At 39.1% G+C, this 21,652-nt stretch overlaps 5 protein-coding genes and 1 pseudogene across 8 annotated transcripts in view; 2 read left to right on the plus strand and 4 right to left on the minus strand.

The window, feature by feature from the left end:
- Positions 1-2,178, plus strand: part of LOC106651480 — a 28,165-nt gene extending 25,987 nt beyond the window's left edge. Inside the window, exons 4-6 of one of the 2 annotated variants that reach the window (XM_014369998.2) lie at positions 106-239; positions 1,431-1,659; positions 1,780-2,178. In XM_014369998.2, coding sequence (XP_014225484.1) covers positions 106-239; positions 1,431-1,659; positions 1,780-1,880 — 464 coding nt within the window. In that variant the 3' untranslated portion in view covers positions 1,881-2,178. The remainder of the gene's footprint in view (positions 1-105; positions 240-1,430; positions 1,660-1,779) is intronic. The other variant, XM_014369999.2, reaches the window with a different exon arrangement.
- Positions 2,179-3,018: 840 nt separating this feature from the next.
- On the minus strand, positions 3,019-4,261 carry LOC106651672 (prefoldin subunit 5). The gene is made up of 2 exons (XM_014370298.2): positions 3,904-4,261; positions 3,019-3,696 (listed from the first exon to the last, which is right to left on the minus strand). The coding sequence occupies exons 1-2, from the start codon at positions 4,106-4,108 to the stop codon at positions 3,419-3,421; spliced, it is 483 nt and encodes a 160-aa protein (XP_014225784.1). The 5' UTR covers positions 4,109-4,261; the 3' UTR covers positions 3,019-3,418.
- Positions 4,262-4,380: 119 nt separating this feature from the next.
- LOC106651670 lies at positions 4,381-6,158 on the minus strand (annotated as a pseudogene).
- A 267-nt stretch (positions 6,159-6,425) lies between these two features.
- LOC106651671 (DNA primase small subunit-like) lies at positions 6,426-8,762 on the minus strand. The gene is made up of 6 exons (XM_014370297.1): positions 8,557-8,762; positions 8,326-8,476; positions 8,075-8,247; positions 7,805-8,003; positions 7,499-7,715; positions 6,426-7,419 (listed from the first exon to the last, which is right to left on the minus strand). Exons 1-6 carry the CDS (start codon positions 8,660-8,662, stop codon positions 6,979-6,981), a joined length of 1,287 nt encoding a protein of 428 aa, XP_014225783.1. The 5' UTR covers positions 8,663-8,762; the 3' UTR covers positions 6,426-6,978.
- Positions 8,763-8,859: 97 nt separating this feature from the next.
- On the plus strand, positions 8,860-10,186 carry LOC106651673 (huntingtin-interacting protein K). The gene is made up of 3 exons (XM_014370299.2): positions 8,860-9,358; positions 9,673-9,780; positions 9,856-10,186. The coding sequence occupies exons 1-3, from the start codon at positions 9,203-9,205 to the stop codon at positions 9,949-9,951; spliced, it is 360 nt and encodes a 119-aa protein (XP_014225785.1). The 5' UTR covers positions 8,860-9,202; the 3' UTR covers positions 9,952-10,186.
- A 1,490-nt stretch (positions 10,187-11,676) lies between these two features.
- Positions 11,677-21,652, minus strand: part of LOC106651621 (protein roadkill) — a 62,455-nt gene continuing 52,479 nt past the window's right edge. For all 3 annotated transcript variants that reach the window (XM_014370216.2, XM_014370214.2, XM_014370215.2), the window contains 7 exons: positions 17,548-17,695; positions 14,834-14,955; positions 14,497-14,648; positions 14,287-14,414; positions 13,985-14,162; positions 13,572-13,893; positions 11,677-13,478 (listed from right to left, as the gene is read on the minus strand). In XM_014370216.2, coding sequence (XP_014225702.1) covers positions 13,334-13,478; positions 13,572-13,893; positions 13,985-14,162; positions 14,287-14,414; positions 14,497-14,648; positions 14,834-14,955; positions 17,548-17,625 — 1,125 coding nt within the window. In that variant the 5' untranslated portion in view covers positions 17,626-17,695 and the 3' untranslated portion in view covers positions 11,677-13,333. The remainder of the gene's footprint in view (positions 13,479-13,571; positions 13,894-13,984; positions 14,163-14,286; positions 14,415-14,496; positions 14,649-14,833; positions 14,956-17,547; positions 17,696-21,652) is intronic.

A 21,652-nucleotide genomic window follows, 5' to 3' on the forward strand; every position in this document is an offset into this window, starting at 1 on the left:
TAGCTTGCTCGGGATTTTATTCAATATAAATTCTCATATGAAAATTGCACATTCATTGCGACTCTGATGTAACTCGTCTTTGACGCACGTACGTATTATCCGCAGAGATGCCGCAGCGCAACATGACGCTGCGAATGGAGAAGAAGACGTACTCGCCCGGAGACACGATTCGCGGCAACTGCACCGCGCCTCCTGCCAACCCAGCGGCCAACATCACCTGGACCATCAACGATCGCCGGGTAAATGTTCACTTTCCAACTCGTTCTTTTTTTTTTTTTTATTTAAAGCGCCTTCGTACAGAGCGCAACGACTCGTTTTTCACTCCCCATCCGATCGTAATAAAATTAATACTTTGTTGCGTATATATGTATTTACGTATGTATACGCAAAAGCGCGCACAGGCACGGACATGAGCCACGGGATTTTATTTAATTGGACAATTTTTTTTTGTTCGCCGTAAATTGAACGTAAAGCGTGGTGGTATTACGCGAATTACTCGTCGAATACATTCCAGCGTGTATTAATTTTTTGCTGCTGTTTCAATGGATGAAACTCACGCTTTAACGCGCAATAATTGAATTCCGTGTTCTCTGAGAAATAATAGTATTCATTAAATAATGAAAAAAGATATTCAATTACTGATGTATGAACGATTGTGCGTCGAGCTTTTCGAGCTTTTAAGGCGTGTCGATTATTATCAATTCGAACGCGTACGAGTACGAATTTAAGATTTTTCCAAAAACGAAAAAAAATCAACGCGAACCGCCGAAAAGTTTAAAAGCACTCGGAACGCATCGGATAAATGACACCATTAAACAGGCATATTTTCAAAAAAAAAAAAAGAAGGAAAAGAGAGAGATAGAGTAAAAGAAAGAATGAAAAAGAGTGCAAAATCACCAGTTTAGCGAACACTTGCATTGTTATTATCTAGGCCGAATATAAAAACGCGGGAGGCACATTATTGTGCGGAGATGGAGTGCCATTATGGAGGTCGTTTTCTTCATCATCTCCTTTTTTTCTTTCTTCTTTTTCTTCTTCATGATCTCCTTTTTTTGGAACGATTAAGAACGGGGTTGTGTCGTCGGGGAGCGCGCGAGCGACTGCTACAACAAACTTTTTAAAAGAGAGAGAGAGAAGTAAACGCGCGGTCCAAGAATAATAAGAAGCTCATAAACGTGCGAAGAAAATCTTTTCATCGCTGCGAGTGTGATAATGCTCTTTGCTCTCCAGCCCGGCCCGGCATTGTCTTAATCACGCTCGTCGAAACACATTGTCGCGAAAAGAAAAAAAAGCTATAGAGAGAGAGAGAGAGAGAGAGAAATAAGAGGAAAAAAATAGAGTGTACTACTTGCGGCCGAGTGGGTAGCACGCCAAGAGCCCAAAGGACAATAACAGTTTGAGCTTTAATTTCTTCTTCTTCTTCTCGGCAGGTGAACTCGAGTAGCATAAGGAACATAGGAAAGAACGACAATCGCACGCTCGTCCAAGCCGGCCTGGAGCTCGAGCTACGTCCTGAAATTCTCAGCCGCGGCAGATCGCTGCGCATCACCTGTCGTGCCAACATCTTCCACCTCTACGACGACAAGATCAGCGTCGTGCTGGAGGAGGAGCACCCGAAGCTCGCCACCGTGCTCGGCACTCGGGACACCACTCACAATCGTAATTATCAAAGCTAATTTTTTACCCACCCTCATAATTTAACATATCCCCCGTAACCGAAACTAATTGTGCACCCTCCCCCGATGCATCGATGCACTTGTCGAATCATCGTTCGTCAAGTTTTTTACATGTTTTATTCAGGCTCGACGACGAGCGCCCGATCGAGCTTGCTGGCCCTGCTGCTCACGACAATACTGACGCTCGCCGCCGCTACGAGATAACATCCATGGGCCGACACCCTGGACTCTTGCGTCCTCTAAGACACCTACACCCTGCGAGGACACACATGCTTATCTGGCCAATCAAAAGCTGAGCGAGCGACAAACAGGACGAGAGATCGAGGCGAAGCACCTATACATAAATACACGCGTACATGTATATTATATAGAAAAAAAATGGAGCAGGGAGCGAAGGGAGGAAACCGATTCGATCATTCCCAAGAGTTATTTCTGTAAATAGAAGATGAAAATTAACAAAATTAACAAATAAAAAATTACTATAATTTAGAAACAAAATAACAAACAAGAAAATGTGTATGTACGTTATAAATAAATAAATTAAAAGAAAAAAAAACAAAAAATATATATATTATAAATAATGATTAAAATAAAAAAAATTATGAGTATTAAAATATACGAAAAATAAGACAAGACGACGCTTACTTGTAATCCTATATCGGTTATCAAAAAGAGACGACGATGGAACTAACAACGTATATAATGTATTTATTATGTAGAATATGATAAAAACGACGACGAAACTATAGTCTTCGAGCCCCAACTGCCCACTTCCCAATTGCCAAGTATATCTCGTTTTCATGAGTGTATATATTATCACGTAAAATTGTTAAGGGTGCATAATAAGAATGAACGTATTTGTGGATATTTTCCCGATTTTTATCCAGACTCCCCCTCATCCTATTTTTCTGCGATGAAGAGACATGTTTTTGGTACCTGCGCGCAAAGAGTTAAAAGACAAAAATAAAAATATATCGAACTGGAGATACTGTCTCGTAATGCATACATTATTACATACATAAAATGTCTCCAAGAGTCTGTCCAAAAAGCTCCATCGAGATCAACATGTTGTTATTATATTGTTTCCCATAAAATCTTGTTTAAATTGACTAACAAATAAATTATTATTGATCTTTGTTATGTTCAATGCTAAACATTGAAAAAGATTGAGTTTTTTCATTCACATTTCATATTTCTTTCCTGCATTCCTTCTCAATTAAATTGTACACAAGTAAACTTCAATCTGAAATTGAATTTCTTTTTATAATTTCATAAAAATTTACTCAATTTGGTTTTCAAAATATTATATTTTTTAAATATATATTTTTAAATAATATTTATACAAATGTCACATGCCTTGCACATTTGTTGAAATAAAATGCAGTATGAAACACATAATTCAAGAGAATTTTTTGTAGTCTATTATATAGATCGTTAATGAGATCTACAGATGTTTAACAATTTTTTGAGTTGACCTGAAAGTTAAAGTAACACTAATAATATCTTACATAAGAAATGAAGATAATAAAGTAACAATTTCATGAGTTAATAAACATTTTATGCTAGAGCGTTGTCATCTTTCTTTTTATATTAACACATTACAATACTATGACTGGTCATAGCATAGAGATTTAAGTCACTTATTTATTGTTCACAGTTATTGTTTTTTTGTCAAGGCTCTTGATCTTTTCATAGATGTTATTTAGCTTTTTATTGTTAGATCACACATCATTTTGCAAGACTCATGCTTTTTCAGCCATTTCTTTTTGTGCACTTTGAAGTTTCATTTCCATGACGTCCATCATTGCCTCCCTTATTTTACTTTTTTCTTGTCCCATTGCTTGAATTTTCATAATTTGCTCCGTAACGTAGTTAATGCGCCTTTTGAAGTACTCTTTGGCATCTGCAATATACTGTTCTGTATAGTATCCTGTACCAACATCGATGACAACTTTAGATGTGTTGATAAGTTTACCAGGTACATACATGGAACCAGTTAAAGGAACTAGGATATCTTTTCCTGTAACAGAACATTTTAAAGTAGAAATTTATTAATCAGCAGAAATAAAATTTGAGTTCTGTATCACTGATGATGCATGACAAGTAAAATTTAATAGAATAATTTTAAAAATAGAATCGCCACTGAAAGTGAAGGGAATGTATAACCTTAAAACATCGTAAGCGAAAAGTAATAATTTAAAAAGTTGTTGTCGATAAAATGACAAACCTTCAGCTTCTGGTGTGAATTTGTCCAAAGATTCATTTGATTCTTGGTATTTTCCTTGAGCAATTTTCAAACGAGTCAAAGAATCTTGAAACACCGAAAGTTCTTGGTCCAATTGCTGCTTCAACTGCGTAAGTTGTGCCAAATTAAGTTGAGTCAAGTCGACTTGCTGCATATGCGGTTGCTCCGTTAATGATACTTGTGACATTTTGTTTATTTTATATACTCGTACTACTTTGAAAAATAAATCACAGTACTTTATAAAGTATTGAATTTTCTCTATAGTTACTGGTGCGACATACAAGCTTCACTCTACAGACCAAATACGGATGCAGCAACCACGCAAGCATGGATATTGTAGATCGCTACTTTTAGCTCAAGCAAACTGCACACAGCAGCATAGCACGAATTAGTCGACTATTGATTATGAAGATGGCGTGTCTGTGAGGTTGGGTGAGGATTCAAAAAAATATGTTAGAATTTTTAAATATTATTAAAGTTTGTTTATTAAAAATAAACAAAGACAGCTCTTATTTTCTACATACATTACAGTAGCTGTAATAACATTATAAACATTTTTATTTACAATCGTTGAAATTATCTATTAATGAACTCTTCTCTTTTTATTTTTTCCTTTAAAAGATTTTTTAAATTTCGCTTTTTTGTCTATATCATTTTCGAAATCGTTATCAGTTGGTCTTCGCTTGCGGCCCATTTTTTTGTCTTCAATGGCTTGTGATTTTTCATCAACCATAAGCTTTTGAGCTGCCATCACACTTTCTAGAAGACTCATAACATCTTCTTCTTTGTGTGGATATAACTCCAATTTTTTTTCTATTAATTTTTCTATATTCAAAAAGAGTTCAAGATCATATTGAGTTGAAAAAGTAACAGAGAGACCTTCGCGTCCAGCTCTGGCTGTTCTGCCTACTCTGTGAATATAATCTTTGCTGTGAGTAGGAACATCAAAATTGATGACTGCGTCAACATGTGGAATATCTAAACCTCTGCTGGCAACATCTGTTGAAACTAAAATTGGTCTATCCTTTGCTTTAAATTTGTTAAGAGCAGCAATTCTTTTATTTTGTACCATTTGTCCATGTAAAGGTACTGCCTTGAATCCTAATGCACAGAGGAGTTTAGCAACTCTCATAGTTCTTTCACAAGTGAAACAAAATATCATTACACTCTTTGCTTTTTCTTTTTCTTTCTCTGACTGCAATTGAGTTAGAAGATGTACCAAATATACTTCTTTATACTGTCCAGGCATAAACATATAATATTGCTTCAATTTTTCAACAGTTTGATATGTTGTTGATACTTCAACTTTTACTGGATCTTTTAATGATGCTCTCTGTAATTTATGAACTTTTTTTGTCATAGTAGCTGAAAATAACATAGTTTTTCTATCTCGTGGAACAGCTCTTAAAATTGTATTCAACTGCTTTTCAAATTCATTGCTCAAGAGTCGATCAGCTTCATCCAATACTAAGTACTTTAATGATCTAAGATTAAAACCTTTTGTTGATTTTAAGTGATCTACTAACCGACCAGGTGCAGCAACAATAATGTGTGGCTTTTTACTTAATTGAAGAACTTGCGTTTTCATTTCTAGACCTCCAACAATGACAGCGCATTTAAGACCAATCATTGATCCTATAGCGGTAAACTGTTCAGAAATTTGAAATGCCAGTTCTCTTGTTGGAGTAAGAACAAGGGCAAAATACCTTTGTGGATCTTCTAATAACGCTTGTACAATAGGCAATGCAAACGAAGCAGTTTTTCCAGAACCTGTTTCTGCTAAACCAATGATATCTTTACCTTCAATCGCAGGAGGTATTGCTTTTTGTTGAATTAATGAAGGCTTTTCCCATTTCAAATTTTCTACAGCTTTCAACATAACATCATTTAGTCCCAAGTCCTTCCAGGTAACTTCATTGGTTGTTGTTTCTTCATTGACCAAAGTATTTTCATTGGTTAAAGTTTCGTCGTTGACAGAAGTTTCTCCGTCGATTGACGATTCTTTGTCGATTGAAGATTCTCCGTTGATTGAAGTTTCCTCATTGTCCGATGATTCTTGCACGTCAGACATGATGAAAAATAATAAATTTGCCGCACTATTTGTTCGTAGGGTTGTAAATAAACTTTTGATGCAGGCGATACGAGTCAAACTATGTAACTAAACTCTACACGTGTTGTGTTATGTGTACAGTGTACTACACGAGGTAAGCACTGATCAAGGCAGCCCGCGCGGCAGTCGCTCATGCGGTCTACCAGATAAACTAAGCTAACCAACTTAAATTTGAGCGGCAGATTTAAAATTATGATTTTGTGGTTTTTTTAGTAAAGATTCTAGTCTTTTTTACATATTTCACGTTTTAGATTAAATTATTTTTTAATATTAAAAAATATCTATTAATCAACATTATGTGAAAATTTTAAAACATAATTGCAATTTTTTAGCCAAAAATTTTATTAAGTCAATGACCAAAAGATGGAATAATCCATAAAAAAAACATTTTGGCACTTGATTTAATTTTACATTTATTGGACGATTAATCATAAGAGAGGACAACGTTTTTTTTTACATATTTCGAACCTTAAGCACATGTTCTTTAATAACCTAATTGCAAAATTACATCCATGTGTATTTTTAAATAGGTTTATTGACTTCTGTTATAGTTCACGTGTGCTTTTTTTAGTTCGGTCGACGCTGACAACTTGTGATGATATTTACATTGCGTTACATTATGTGCGGCATACTTGATTCAAAAGTATGCATTTCGTTTGGCTTTTTTGTAGATGTTGTAGAATTGCAAAAATCTTGAAAGATTAAACAGTTCGAACGTTTATAATATATTAGATGAAAAAAATTTTAAAAATTGTCGAAAAGAAAATGAGATTCTAATCTTTGCAAAAATCTTACAAATTAAATAATCTAAATCTATTTAAATCTAAGTTTAGATGAAAAAACGAGACGAATTTTAAAAGTCAATCGAGTCATTAAAAAAGACTCGAGTCTGGTTTAAAAATGCCGTAAAAGACTATGCTTCTTGGTTGCCGTTCACTGCTTAGTTATTATTGTTGGTGGCATGCTCGCATGTCGGTGCTTTTTGGTTGGTTGTTGCTTGGTGGGTCGACGTTTGGTTCTTGGTAGTTGATGTTATTTGGTAAATCTTCTCGTTGGTCATTCGAGTTGAATAAATTTGTAAGAAATTCTCGAAAGATTCTCAGGAATGGTTTGAGACACGTATTGTCTTCGACCTCGTGGCCATTCCTGATGGCAAGTTCTACTTCTTCCATTACCCGTTCGATGGTAGGCGCATTCACGGGATTCATGTCTTCAGCCCAGTCAATGTCTATGGGAATGGCTATCTCACCGGTTTTGGATTTCGTGGTAAACGGAGCGATCAGCGGCAGGCACATGCTGATGCTGGCGTTTTGGTTCATCCTCGGGTAAGCGTACCAAATCAAAATTTCATCCATAAGTTTGGAATGATTAACCCATTCCGGAATTCCCTGAAATTAAAATTTTTTCATCTTGTTTCTCTTATCTCGCTTGCGGAGGAAATTGTTAGGCTTTCACTAGATTACTCACCATCTCGACTTTCGACCTTATCATTTTGGTGAGTTCCGTAAACTTTTGGCAGCTATCTCGACCTTCGAGACTACGAATAAGAGAATGGACTTCTCCACCCACAGTAAGGTTGGGCATAATGCACATTAGGTGAGACATCTTGTCTGGAGTGTCTTCAAATAAATTTTGTTGCATTAAAATTTGTTGAAATCGAGGCCGAATATATGATAGAGCCCTCCTAAAAAAACGATAAAATATTACGATCAACGCATATCGAGCTTATTTCAATTGCTCGTCGTTAAAAAAAAATGTCCATGAAAATCTCACTGGATGCTTTCACTGAGCAGTCCTGAGTTAAAGCTTCGCCCTTTCGCCTTCACACTCTTGAAAAAGTGAGCATGTTGCAATTTGTTGATCAACTCCCGTCTGTAACTGTTGGGCAAGTAGCGAGCTTTTTTGTCACAGACCCAAGCATACATGTGCCTGGTATGGTAAACCCACAGTATGTGATTGAACCCATGTTCAACTGAGCAAGATAAATTTCAATTATTCGAATAACGATTACCAGTGCAAATTAAGTGAAAAAAATGCAATTACTTCTCAAACTTCTATCTATAATTCTCATTCCAAGAGTCAACAGTTCGTAACAGTCGTGACACACCTCCCTTTCATTATTGCCAGCGCAGCAATGTCTCACGTGATTATAATTGGCCAAATCAATGTCAACGACGAATTCTTTCTCCACGGGAAGATTGCCGATATGTCTCGGTCTGTATAACGAACAAAATGTTTAGTTTAAAAAAAAGCATGAAAATCAAAAGATGGACTCCATGCAAAGGGTACGTTACGGTGCAGAGAACACGGCTCCCACTTCGATTTTATCCGGACGAAGTCTTCTGAGTTTATTTTTCAGTGCTACAGCATCGGAGAAACTCAGGTGTTCGTGAGTTCCCTCGATCCCGCAGTCGAACACGAATTCCCTATTTGGGAACGACACATCTGCAACATAAATCGTTGAACAGATCGCGATCTGCCATTGATCATGACTGTAAAGTAAAATGTGACCGATATTAACTTACGTCTGTTGTAAGTGAGCCATCCACAGAAATCGTCGTAAGGAAACACTCGAGAATAGTACAGAGCTAAAAAAGGGCTCAAACTCCGTTCTCCAGTCAATTCAGTCATAATGCGACAGTTTGAAATTATGACTCTTTGATAAATAAACTCTCGAGTACGTACTGTCAGACTTTTCAAATGATCCGAATGAATGAATGAACAGTGACTGGCCCAATGTCACACAGTAGGATAGTATGTAAACATAAACAAATTTGGAGCCAAGCGAGTTTCAAATCAAACGGCCGCTTGTGCTGCTTCAATAATAAGCGATCGATTCTCATTAAATTTCCCCAAAAACGATATCCAACGCTGTCCTACAGATTATTTTCAGTTTTGCAATAGATGCAGCTCTCATTTCTTACCGATGCTAGTCAAAATTTTTCCGTCGCATCAAGTTTCAAATTCAAATCCCATGAATAGCCGCTGCATTTCACGAGCGTCGACTTATCGCGTGCAAGAGTCGAATCGAACGAGCGGTTCTCCCTCCACTGCGGCTCTGCCGTCTGCGGCGCGCTGCTGTCTGATCTTCGGTCTCGTTGCCCATCGTTTTAGGCTGTCTGCAACTAATACAATTTGAAGCAAATTTCAGAGAAAAATTATCCAAACACCATGGCTGACGAAGATATTAACGGAGATTGCGAAGATGTTCAGCAGGAAAAAGCCCAAAAGCGAACTGCCAAATATGACAGTGGAGCAGCTGATCTTGAAAAAGTCACTGACTATGCCGAAGAAACCGAAATTGCAAATTCCGCTGGTTTCTCGGATGTGAGTACATGTTTTTTTATTTACTCTCCGAAAGTTAATTTATTTGTATTATTTACTTTTATAAAAAGCTTTCATAAAGCTTCAAATTATTTGACTACTTGATTGAATTACAAGTATGATCAATCATGAAACTGTGCTCTTGCATCTGATCTGCACTTTCTAACCTCTATTAGTATTTTTTTCACATTTATTAAATTAGTTATTCATTGAAAAAAAATCAATTGTGTACAATTCTTTTTAATCATTTTATACAAATTTTTATTTTACTAATTTTATGCAGAATGAAAAATTAAATAACTCATTATCATGTGCAGGCTATGAGCATTATTGGTGACAAGCGTAACAAGGAAGTCGCAGAAAAAAAAGCTAAAGAAAAAGAACTTCTCAAAGTCTCAATCAAAAAAGAAGATGTTGATCTCATTGTAAGTAAAATTTCTTATTTGTTATTGTCCTTCAACTTGTTTTGATTATTTACATCATAATTAACTTTTTTTTAGATGAAAGAAATAGAGATTAACCGAGCAGTAGCTGAACAAACTCTAAGAGAACACAAAGGAAATGTTGTTGAAGCTCTAATTACTCTCACTAGTTGAATTTTCTAAGGAAATTTTGCTCAAAAATAGTTGTATCTAGAAATAAAATGTTTTAAATGTTTTACTGTACTTGATTACAACGCAACTTAGTTTTATAAACTAAGATAGTTTAATAAGAACATTTAATTTAATTAGACCACTTGTAAAATTAAATATTTAAGCACAGAGATCATCAAATTGATGTTCTAAGTCAATGAAAATAAAATAACCCCTTTTTATTTACAACTTGATATTACATTCTGCTTTTAATTTTATTATAGAAGTACAAAAATTGAGCAAAATGAATGTTTTGATTATAACTAAAAATTTTGTATAAATAGTGCTTCTGGGTTTCGAGCAAACTATTTCTTTTATTCTTGAAAATTAAAATAATTAAATGTCATTGGAACATAAGTTGATGGGATAGAATAAGGTAAAATGAAGATTACTTGTTTTATAATGAAAATGTAATTTTATTTGATGTGGTGCAATGACTTAAAATAATGGAAAAATGAATGTATGAACTGGTACTGATGAGCAGTGCTTTTTGCACTGAGGACTGCCGTTACAACGTTCATAACAAAACGTTCGTAAAATAAATGCAACAAAACTTATGAAACTGCATTGGACACAAAAAAATATCGGCAATCCATAGTACTGATTTCCATGATGAGGTAACATTTGTCTTACTTGTACTTAATTTTATCAAATTATCCAGTCATACCCTCATATAATCTTGCTGCAGATCGATGTCGCTAAACAAATAGCTTCCATTCAAGTAATATTACCATTTACGAAAATCGTTGATTATTACAAACTTCATTTTGTTGTGTCGGACAGTCCCAAACTATACAATATACAAATGAAAAAAGTTGATTTATCTACGCACGTTCCTCTATGTTATATAGCTTTGTAATATTTTTTTTTCCGTTGTTTGTTAGACCAAAGGTCCAACGAAACATTAGTATACACACATGGACGCTTTTACACGAGAGTCAATTTTAATTTACAAAATTCTTAGTCACACACATAGCGATCGCTAAAGCTAAAAATGTTCAGTTATCACGTTGCGCTGTTTTTTTTTAAAACATTGGTCTGTTTAAGAAAAAAAAATTATAAAAGGAACGTACGATCAAAAAACGATATTCAATCATTACATTCTACGCAAAAATTCGACATTATTTTTCAATCATTTGCAAGTTGTGCTGAAGCGAAATATATTATATATATTTATTTATATTTTATATTTATATATTTATACCATATGTACATCAGAGACGTAATAACAGTTCTCTCTATTCGATGGGGCCGTCCGACAGATTATTCGTACTTAAATATATTTTCACTGGCTGCCAGGATCATCGACTAAATCGGGATGTGGCGTTAAGTTTCAAGAGCAGGAGTAAAGATACAGTTGCAATTGTTACAATGGACTTATCACAGAACATGTATGGCATTAATATTTAATCATTATCGTCGTCATTAGTGTAATATAATGGGGGAGATATTGAATCGTAAGACCTTAGATAAATTAAATTGAAGTTTTAGGAAGCCAATACAGTACTAAAACAGTGACGATGTATTATCGCCTTGGGTTGCCCATAATTCAATTTTCAACAGTTATTACATGAAAACCATTTATAGATCTTACTTTAAATGACTAAGGTGTACTATAAAAATTCTTTTCTGCGTTGCTAGTCACTGTAATGCCAGGTTTACATTCAAGTATTAACACAAGTCCATTAATTTTAATTGTATGTGACATTTTTAATAAACAATTGGTTTTATATACATTTAATCTTCAATCGAGTTCCAGATAATATGTTTTCTCAACAACTTAGCTGGAAAAAAAAGATTTTATTTGACTATATTGTCACGAATCAACATATAGTGCTCCATTTTTGATTATGGACAACCTTCGAATTTAATTTTAAAAGTAGAAACAATAATTTCCAAAATGTTCGTCTTGTTGATCAATAATTAGAGGTTTGAACGAAAAAAAAATTGAATAATAAAAATAAAAATCAGTTATAATTTTTGAGTTAGGACAATTCATCTGCAGGCAAAAAATATACAAAATTACGGGGCCCAGGATTGCGCATAGCATTAATAGTAATAATAATCATACATATTGAGAGATAGAGATCATACAAAACACTAACTAAAATCATTTACTCCATTATTGGAAGAGTTCGATGATTTACAATTAAAAATTACTATCTGGTTTATGTATCGTAATAATCGTAATCGTAATTATAATAATAAACGAAGAATTCTACAGCCTTCCAGACGAGAAGGATTACATTAAATAATGACCCAGATTCGTGGGGTCTTACGTAAAATGATAAATCGACATCGAAATAATCATTTTGCTTTCACAATTTATCTTATAATTTTTGTCGTTCACAATCGTTTATTTGTACGGGAGTTTCTTGTTTAGCTTTATTTTCTATCATTCGCAATGTGAATTTTCGCATTTTGATCCACTGACAAAGGAACAAAACGTTTATAATCGTCTTTAGCTGACGCCTTAACATATCAGCATCATTATCATTTATCGTAAAACAGTTTATTTTCTTAGGCGAACTCTCTATCACTCTTGGTCCTCTAATAATTTCAAAACGTACTCCTCATCGTTCACACTTTCACGATTGGTGTTGTCAACGTAAATATAACAATAGAGTTCTTAGTGTGAGTAGGTGCATCGTCCGAAGTGTCGCATAGAGGCCAACAGGAAAATGAGGATAAGAAGACCAATTCTACACCAAAGATGATGATCATCGGTGAACTCGACATAACTACCTTTCTCATACGTTTTTACTCGGTAGAATGTCAAACTCGGTAGACTATCAAAGTCATCAGCCTTTCGTTCACGACACAACAACTCTCAGCTCTCAACTTTCCTTTAACTCTTTATCCACATTTTCTCCCATCAATTACTAAGAAAAGTATTCATCGACGTCCAAATTGTACATGTTTTTGTTTTCACGCGAAAAAACGTATAGAGAGCACACTGGCGATAAAGCAGATGGACAATCACAGATGCATACAAACAGAGAAATGCAGAGTTAAAGGTAAAGACAGAGAAGAAGAGAGGGAGAGAGCGAACAATAAATATCATATGATTCACGCGATTAACACAGAATACGATTTAGACCATCGAGATTATTTGACACACGCACAGAAACTATGTTCATTCTTTTTTCGTTAATGAAAAATGAATAAATTACTACGCTCGTCAATTGTTTCACTATACACAAAAGTCTCAAGACGACGAAGGCGGATGTGTAGGCAGCGGTGAATTCGTCGCGACAGTCGCGCTAGCGTGAGTCGTACTCGTCGTCGAGTTCGTGCTAGCTGGACCGCCGCCGCCGACTGCCTGCTGGATCAGCGATGATTGCTTTCAGCTTTGTTTAACTCGCTTCCTGGGTGGACCGAGTGGCGGCATCTGTTGCGTCGCGAGAGCCCGAAAAGCCTCAGCTATGAGATTTGGATGCGAGCCGATCATCGACTTGAATCCTGCCGTCTCCATCACATCCGTCGCGTGCCTGCAAAAATCGAGCCATCGTATGAGATTCAAGTTCGATACGAAGGTGCCGTCTGAACGGCTGAACAAAAAGTAAACGATTCATTTTACGTACGTATTAATGAAGTCGATCGCTTGCGCTTTTAGCTGATCGGCGCTGTGTAGGTCGGCCAAGATGAGGATCTCGGCAGCGTTGTCGATTGCTAGACTCGAGCACAATGCCTCCTCGCACATGACTTTGAGCCTATCCAGCGCGTATTTGTCAGCTGCCGCGAGCAGATCGTCCGCCATTTTTTCTAGGTTCGTCGCTTTGCCCGTATAGATGAAGCGCAGCATCTCCCGAAAGACGTCCTGCTCCACGTCCGAGATGTCCGCGCGATTCTGTTTTCTTTCCTCCATTTCGTGCTCGAACATAGCGGAGAACACAGGACTCCGCGCTGCAAGAATAAGAAAACATTTTCTCATCAGCTTGAAGGCTTTAAAACAATCGCTCGGCTCTCGAGTCGTTGGCGAAAATTGAAAACTTACCGGCCAATATGGCTTTGTGTGCTTGAAATTCCTTGCCGCAGACCGTGAGCGTGACGTCGCTAAACTTTTGACTTTCGAACAATTGGCCAAGATCGTCAGGTAATTTACATTCTGGCACTTTGAATTGCGTCGTGTTGCTTTGACCGGAAATATTGACGCTATCGGCTACTACGCTCACCTACGGAAATAATAGCAGCAAAAAAAAAGAATGAGAAAATGTCAAACGCGTCGATGGCCACTAAAAAGACTAAAGAAAAAGTCTCTTTAACAGTGGCGTTTTTGTAACATACAAGGATAAGTACCTCGCAGAATATCGTGAGTTTATCATCGGGTAGCAAACCATTTGCTTCGTCGAGTAGGAAATCTCGCCGGATGAATTTTTTGAACCCCCAATCTTTGCCTTGAACGAACCTGTAAGCACGTTGACTTTCTGCAAAAAGAGACAAAAACTAGTTAATATTTTGTTTTCCCGTGCACGAGCTCGCAAGATTATGCACAATTACAAAACTTACCCATAGCTTTGGTCTCTTCCCTTTTGGCATTAAGAATAGAAAATTTGAATTTCGCTCTGACCTCTGATTTGTTACACGACACTAACAGTAGGTACAGCGACAGATAATCTTTGCTCTCTTCGTCTAAACCCTTTGGATTAACGCGTAAACACCTATGGAACAATAAAGAAAACGTTAGTGGCATTCTTGGCTCGTTTCGATTCCTCGTTTGGTTTACGTAACGCGACATATCGCGTGACAAATTATCATTTTATCATTTTTGTATCCTTGAGCTTGTGTAATACGCTCGATAATTCAAAAACCAATTAACGCGCTCGCGGAAGTGCATTTGACTTACCATTTGAGTTTGTCGTTGGCTCCTGCCGAGAATGTTGAAGATTTTAAAACCTCGCCCATCTCTTCTCGACAAAAACTGAAATTGTTTATCGTCCACATATAGCTGAATTTGACCACTTTCACCTGCAAGCAGAAAAAGAAACCATTTCATGTCTTGTTTCGTACAGCATTCGTTTGAGCGTATGCGCACTCTATTATCAAATTACGGATAAAAGGACATTAGACTTTGAAAAAAACTCATTGGACTTTGAGAATCTAACGGTAAAGATATCTCATTAAGATGAAATAAGAAAAATAATGAGTATTCAGTTTGCTCGTACATGTACTACACACATCTAACCACTGGTGAAGGCAAAGATTATATCTATAGTGAGAGGGGAAGAAGTAATCCGTGGCCCTGGAAGTAGTGTAAAGTTGACACGTGCGCGACTCGATTCAGGGTCGAAACGAATTCGCTTGTTATTCATCATTTTTTTTTTCTTTACTAATGGTCGTTTTTACATCATGTAACGTTGCCTGATTCATGCGGAAGCCAACGAGGAACATTTGCAATAACAAAAAAAAATGAAAAATTTTTTAAATGCAAAATTACGCTGACGAAGTGCTTTTCATGGCTCCAAGTTTTATACGTACACGCGTACACAAATCAAGAGAAAAAGAGAGTAAGAAGAGAGAGAGGGAGAGAAGAGAGTACTGGTAAGTATATTGTAAAAGAAGGAGGAAAATCGCTCGGCACGGCAAGAAGAGAGGGAGAAGCATAAGAATACGAGGTCGAGCCTCCCCAGGAGTCAATGCTCTTTCCTCTCTTGGATGTATAAAACTGACGTCATGCGACTCGTTACGACCTTGCAGTTTTGCTTGGAGCCAAAATTTTTTTCGCTCTCGCCCTTCCCGCTCACGATTGTATACTTATTCATCTGCTTACAAATTGTTATTTTAAAACTTATAAACCGTCGAGATTTATTGTTGAAAAAAGTCACGATGTTTTTTTTTTCATTCAAGTTCATCGCGGCGATCGTATACAGTGCATACGATAAATATCAATTTATTAAGCAGGAAAAATCTTCCTCGCATAATAATGAAACGCGAGCCAATGCGGACGCGCGCGCGCAACAATCTAAAGTGCATAAAGAACAACAGCACATCGTTGCGCAGCACATTGTTACTTTTTTTTCGACATATATCACATATTAGTACGTGTGTACATGAAAAGAGCACAGGAAAGACTCAGCGAGTTTCGTAGGGTCAACGAACCCCTCGGCAGCGTCGATGTCGCAGCTGTCATAGGCGGGGTACTCGTCTGTCTATAACGAGTACGTATCACCCGATAGATTTTTAGTCGAATGATTTTGTTGATTTTAAGGGAGATATAGCTGCCGCGATAAAGAAATGGCTTAGAGGACATGAGAATCGTTGGTGCTTGCAACGCTTGCATGTGCGTAGCTACATATAAGTATACATATTTTTAAATAGTCACAGGTGGCTGCTCCCTCTGCGCTGCGAGCTCGACTCTCTCTCTCTCTCTCTCTCGCACACATTCTCCTACTGCCGCGAAAGAGAGAGTCATTCAACTCGCGGCATCGAGTGGCCTTGAATCATCATCATTATCATCATTATCATTTACACAGCACAACACACGAGTAAATACTTGTGCGTGCACACGAAATGTCTTCCGTGATTCTTTTCATTAAACTTCGTAGTTCCTTGAGCAGCAGCAGCAGCAGCAGCAGCAGCCCGAGCGAAATCATCATCAGGAGGATCGATAATGTGATAAAGATTGAAAAGCTGTGCCGCACGCAGGCCGAACTGCAGCGGCGCTTCTGCATATAATGCGCCGTGAGCGAGTATATATACTTCTCTCGCTGGTCGGGGCTCCTAGACACCAAGCGAGGCCAAAAGTTCATCGACTCTTCCGTATATATCTGCATTTATATGCATACACGCGTGTGCGCGCGCGACTCCGAGCCTGTGTGTATGTGTGTGTGCGAGCGAGCGCTCTGAATTCCAAACTATGCATGTGCGTGTGTGCCCGCGCGCGAATAAAATACTGCATCGCCAGTTGCCACCAACTCGGACACTACGTACGCTCCACGCATACTTTCATTCCCATATATATATAATGCGCATGAGACGAACGCACACACACACACACACACACACATACGTATATGTAGTCACTAGCCAATAAGCGTATATAATGCGAGATAAAATCGTGATACATAGCGAATTTCCACGCAGGCGTAACACGTGCGTCGCTTGAGCAATTACCTTTTTTTTCAGCAGAAAACTGCCGCGCGGGCTTGGGAAAAATATTCTGTCCTTATGCGATAGACGAACGAACGCGGGGCTATGTATAAATCGCGACGAGGAAGAATACATATTTAAATAATGCGCCGCGTGAGTATCTGCATGTGAGTGTGTGTTATGTGAGTGCCGAGTGTGCATTGGGGAAGAGAACGAGATATCTAGTCGCAGGTCGTTGCACTCGGCAGAACCAGCGCAAAAATAAACCCGATGTCGACTGCCGACGACAACGACGACTACTACTACTACTACGCGCGACGGCATGAACGACGACAACGAATAAGAGAAAGATGAATAATCATGCCGAGAGTGTGAGAGAAAGAGACTATCATAGCGGCAAATTTTTACGAGTTTTCTCCGTGTTACATTGTGTCACATTTGCGCAGCTCTTTGAGGGTGTTTAAGGCTTACCTGTGTGTAACACCAGTTCTCTGCAACTGGAGTATTGACTTCGGGCGGTGGTGGGCTTGGTACACGACTCACCGCCATACTACTACTATTCGAATGTAAATTCGAGCTGACCCGCGACGTTTGTGGCGCACAGTCGCTCACCGGAAGCCTGCAATCACAGTAAAAAACAAAAATATTACTCATTATTATTTCTTAGCATTTACTTTTATGTTTATTGTATTCTGCTTATTATTGTCCTTATCTTTAATGCCATTATCGTTCATATCGTACAAATACATAAATAAACATTTTTAATCGTTATTAGCTGGGAGAATACACTCCGAGTAAATATGCACGTATAAAATCAGTGGCTCGTATCGAACGCGCGAGCCTGGCTATTATAAAAAAAGAAGCAGCAGCAGCAGCAGCAGCAACAACAACAACAACAACAATAACAGCAGTAGCATCGGGAGCGGCGGCAACGCGAGCTCGCACACACACACACATACTCACACATATCGCACGTACCCAGAAGAAATAAACGAAGAGGAAATGAGAGGGTTGCGCGGAGTACATGCTGCAAGGGAGCTACACGCGATGCAGCTCACGTGCTCTTGTATTATACTCGCCAAGCCAAGTGTGTATTTGTGTGTGTGTGTTTGTAAGTATATATATGGCGCGAGAGAGTGCAATAGCCCCCCACATCAGGTTCATCGGACCTGCGGCCCTTGCCGTCTCTGCCGCTATGCTTATGCGCACGGATAAAAACGGCCGTAGGAAAGTCTCTTTATCATTGCCGGGCTCGCGGCGCAGCTACGATAAAGCTCGCGGCCCCGCCATATACAAGAGCCCCGCGAGTCTAGCTTAAATTTCATTCGTGACTTTTAATTTTTCGAAGCAATTAAGAGAAACGCTTTTGCGAGCACAGAGCTTAGAATTTAACTGGAGCATAAGCGAGGTCGGCAGCTTCTTTTCGCCTCGCCATTTGCGCGAACGTATAATACTCACAGTGTGTGTAACACACACACAGATTACACGCGAGCATTCACAACGAGAGCATAGGTACACACGCATAGAAAAAAAAACTGTTTTTTTTTATGACTTTGACACATGCGCTACTGGGCTCTTATCGCCGAGCGATAATTAAACACATGAGGCCCGAATGAGCGAAACAAATTGGATACGTTCGAAAAGTCTAGAGGCGTTTTCACGGCTCCGATGTAGCTACATTACAAGATTTCAATCCCGTATTCGCGTTCGAACGAGGACAGTCATAACGCTTGTATATGACTGATTCTCTCGGAAATCGAATGGTCAAACACTAATATATCGACGAATATACTATATTTAAAAGATGTGTAAGTAATGTTGTAAAGGAAGCAGAGACTCAACTCGATTGAAGTTTGACTTTTATTTTCCACTGAATAGTAGCCATCTCCAAAAGTATTCAAACCCTTCCAGTAAATTTTTTTGGAAAATTTCCTGTAAAAAACCTCGATAAAAATGTTTTGCTCAGGACTGAGCAGGATCTTTTTTTAATATGAGCAATAATTATGAACTTAGAAAAAATGCAAACTTCGGGGTTCTGAAAATAGGCTGCGTATCCAAAAATTCTATTTAAAATTTGGAGATGTGTATGACCTCAAAAGCAACAAGTTTTTCGTGACAGTAGAAAAAATTGTTTCTTGTCCACTCGATTTCACGGGGAATCGGTCATATGTATACGCGCACACGTCCTATATTACTTCCGGACTAGCTTATGTGTTGCTGCTGCTGGTCTAGAGCCAGCTCTCTCAACGAAGCGGGCTTGATTATTTTTAAACTCGCGCAACATTGTTCATGCTCTTCGTCTAGTCTCTCTTGGTTTTTTTGCGAAATTTTCAAAGTCTTCTAGCGAGCTCTCTTTGATCCAACGGTCGATTTATGTGTCAAAATTTTGTATTATTAAAACGTCGCGCGCACATTCGTTGGTACACAGTCTCGCCTCTCGCTATATGCTCATACATAAGAAAGGCCGCGCGCGCGCGCGAGAAAAGCTAGAGAAAATGCGAGTGAAATTGTTCTGAAAACTGAGAAACTTTCTCACTCGCCATATAATAAAAAGGGTACGTGGATATAATGCGAAACAAACGAAAAATTTTCAGCACGCAGAAGCCTGTGCTGCACTGCACCGGGGAAAGATGAAAATGTTGATAGTTTCTCTCATGGCATCTTGAACAAATGAAATCGGGAGAAATGATTTTATGCGCGCACGGGCACGCGGATAAATAATATACATGCGTATATATACGTGTATAGCTGTGCCGGTGTGTTTTGTACGCGCGATCTATAGCGGACGAGGACACATTATGAAAGTTGAAAGTATCGCGAACTACATTCTCACTCGTCTCTCCCTCTCGAGCCGCATTTACGCATTTCGTTCGATTACGCATGAAAAGTCGATGGATTTTTGCCGTCGAGCTCGCGTCGAGCAAACTGTGCAACACAATGGGGCAGCAGCAGCAGAGCCGCTAATCGGTGCGCAGCGTGTAAAATCAAGTTTTACTTTGTACGACTTGTGTATTGAGAGCGATTAATCAATATTCAAATGAGGTCTAAATGCAGACGAGCCCCACGCGCGAACTGCGCGCACACACACAAATACACAAACACCTCGGCGGCAAAGCATTGAGACACGATTTTCTATTTTTTCCACATCGTTTCTATTGTCCCACATAGATTATCATCTCGCGCATACACGTCGGAGCTCTCGTTGCAGCTCGAGCTATTCGCCTACTTTTGCGAGTGCATCGCGAATGCAGTCCCATCGCGTTGGGCTGTCTGTCTGCATTATCAGATGAGAACTATTGCGCGCGTATCGATCTCTATAAGCGTGTCGGCGAAAAAATTTCATTTTCAGCGCGAACGAGACGAGCCCAGGGCAGCTTTTGCATTATTTCGAAAGGCGGCCCCAATGCTATACGCTCTCGTATGTTGACCAACAATTACGCAGCTCTGGGCCATACGAAATCACCGCGGAGTTTCTTTAGCGCGTATATGTGTACGAAGGGGCCCCCAATGCAAGAAGCGTTTTCACTCCAACTTCCTCGTTTTCACCAGGGCTATGCGTACGGCAGACCTCTCGTATACACTCGCCCGCGCGCGCCTCCTCTTCTACCTCGTTCTACTTTCTCCGATGGCCGCGCGCGTAAGAGAATTGCAGATGTGTATACTCGCTCAGCGGGCCGAAAATCCGCGCGACACATTTCGCAGTTTATATCGTCTGTTAAAGTACTGCTATGTGGAAAAAAGTAAGGCAACGTGGTTGAAGACGATTGATAAGCGCCAAGAGTCACAATGGAGCTCGAACGACTCGAGCCGTTCCGTCAATCAAGTCGAGTCGTGTATTTGAAAATTACAATGGCAAACTCGTGTGAGCTAGCGAGCGTGTGTATGCACACACGCTGGGAAGGTAGTAGAGCGAGGCCACGTGGCCTGCTGCTGCTGCAACGAGGCGATACGAAAATGTGCATATGCGCGTGCGTCGCGAGCGCGAAAGTCTGCACGACGTCAAGCGCACGACGCGACCACGACGCGCTGCCACTGCTTTGAAAACTCAAATTGGGCTGAGGTCAAAGCTTCGATACGGCGGCGGCGTGTGTACAGCGGCACTTGCCTCGCTGCAGACCTCTCCGTGCAGCTCGCATGTGTATATAATGCATACACGAAAGCTGCATACATACGAGACTGCGGTAAGGCACGCGCGGGGCACTTTTAGAAGCTGCACATTCGGTTACGCGAGGGAATCGCCGCGGCTGTATAGCCTAGCCAGCGACGAGATTCATGTCGAGTTCGAGGAAAATTCAAAGTCGCCGATGCGATGACGCGAGTGTACGAGTGCGCGCGCGTCTGCATCGATTAGAGAACCTTGTCCTCTACTCCGATCTGTGTGTGTGTATGCCTCGTCGCGGCTATAGGCTATACAGCTTCGACATCGATTATAAACCGAGCGACGATCTCGCTCTCGATTCGTTCATTGCTCGAGAAGGAGAAAAAAAATCTTGACATTTCCTTGAGGCAAAGACGAGCGAGGCGGTGCAGGCGATGGCGCATCCATTCGATACTGCACCCATACTGCATTGTGGCG

The sequence above is a fragment of the Trichogramma pretiosum genome, unplaced genomic scaffold (assembly GCF_000599845.2).
Source record: "Trichogramma pretiosum strain Unisexual culture from Peru unplaced genomic scaffold, Tpre_2.0 scaffold68, whole genome shotgun sequence".
NCBI classification, from domain to species: Eukaryota; Metazoa; Arthropoda; class Insecta; order Hymenoptera; family Trichogrammatidae; genus Trichogramma; species Trichogramma pretiosum.

What these genes read in the sequence shown, in the direction of transcription:
- LOC106651672 (XM_014370298.2), bottom strand. Translation starts at nt 4,108, where the DNA reads ATGTCACAAGTATCATTAACGGAGCAACCGCATATGCAGCAAGTCGAC. An exon ending in ATTCACACCAGAAGCTGAAG is followed by an intron (nt 3,697 to 3,903) that starts GTTTGTCATTTT and finishes GTTCTGTTACAG; the next exon opens with GAAAAGATATCCTAGTTCCT.
- LOC106651671 (XM_014370297.1), bottom strand. Translation starts at nt 8,662, where the DNA reads ATGACTGAATTGACTGGAGAACGGAGTTTGAGCCCTTTTTTAGCTCTG. An exon ending in CTGCTCAGTGAAAGCATCCA is followed by an intron (nt 7,716 to 7,804) that starts GTGAGATTTTCA and finishes TCGTTTTTTTAG; the next exon opens with GAGGGCTCTATCATATATTC. An exon ending in TAAGGTCGAAAGTCGAGATG is followed by an intron (nt 7,420 to 7,498) that starts GTGAGTAATCTA and finishes TTTTAATTTCAG; the next exon opens with GGAATTCCGGAATGGGTTAA.
- LOC106651673 (XM_014370299.2), top strand. Translation starts at nt 9,203, where the DNA reads ATGGCTGACGAAGATATTAACGGAGATTGCGAAGATGTTCAGCAGGAA. An exon ending in ATTCCGCTGGTTTCTCGGAT is followed by an intron (nt 9,359 to 9,672) that starts GTGAGTACATGT and finishes TATCATGTGCAG; the next exon opens with GCTATGAGCATTATTGGTGA. An exon ending in AAGAAGATGTTGATCTCATT is followed by an intron (nt 9,781 to 9,855) that starts GTAAGTAAAATT and finishes ACTTTTTTTTAG; the next exon opens with ATGAAAGAAATAGAGATTAA.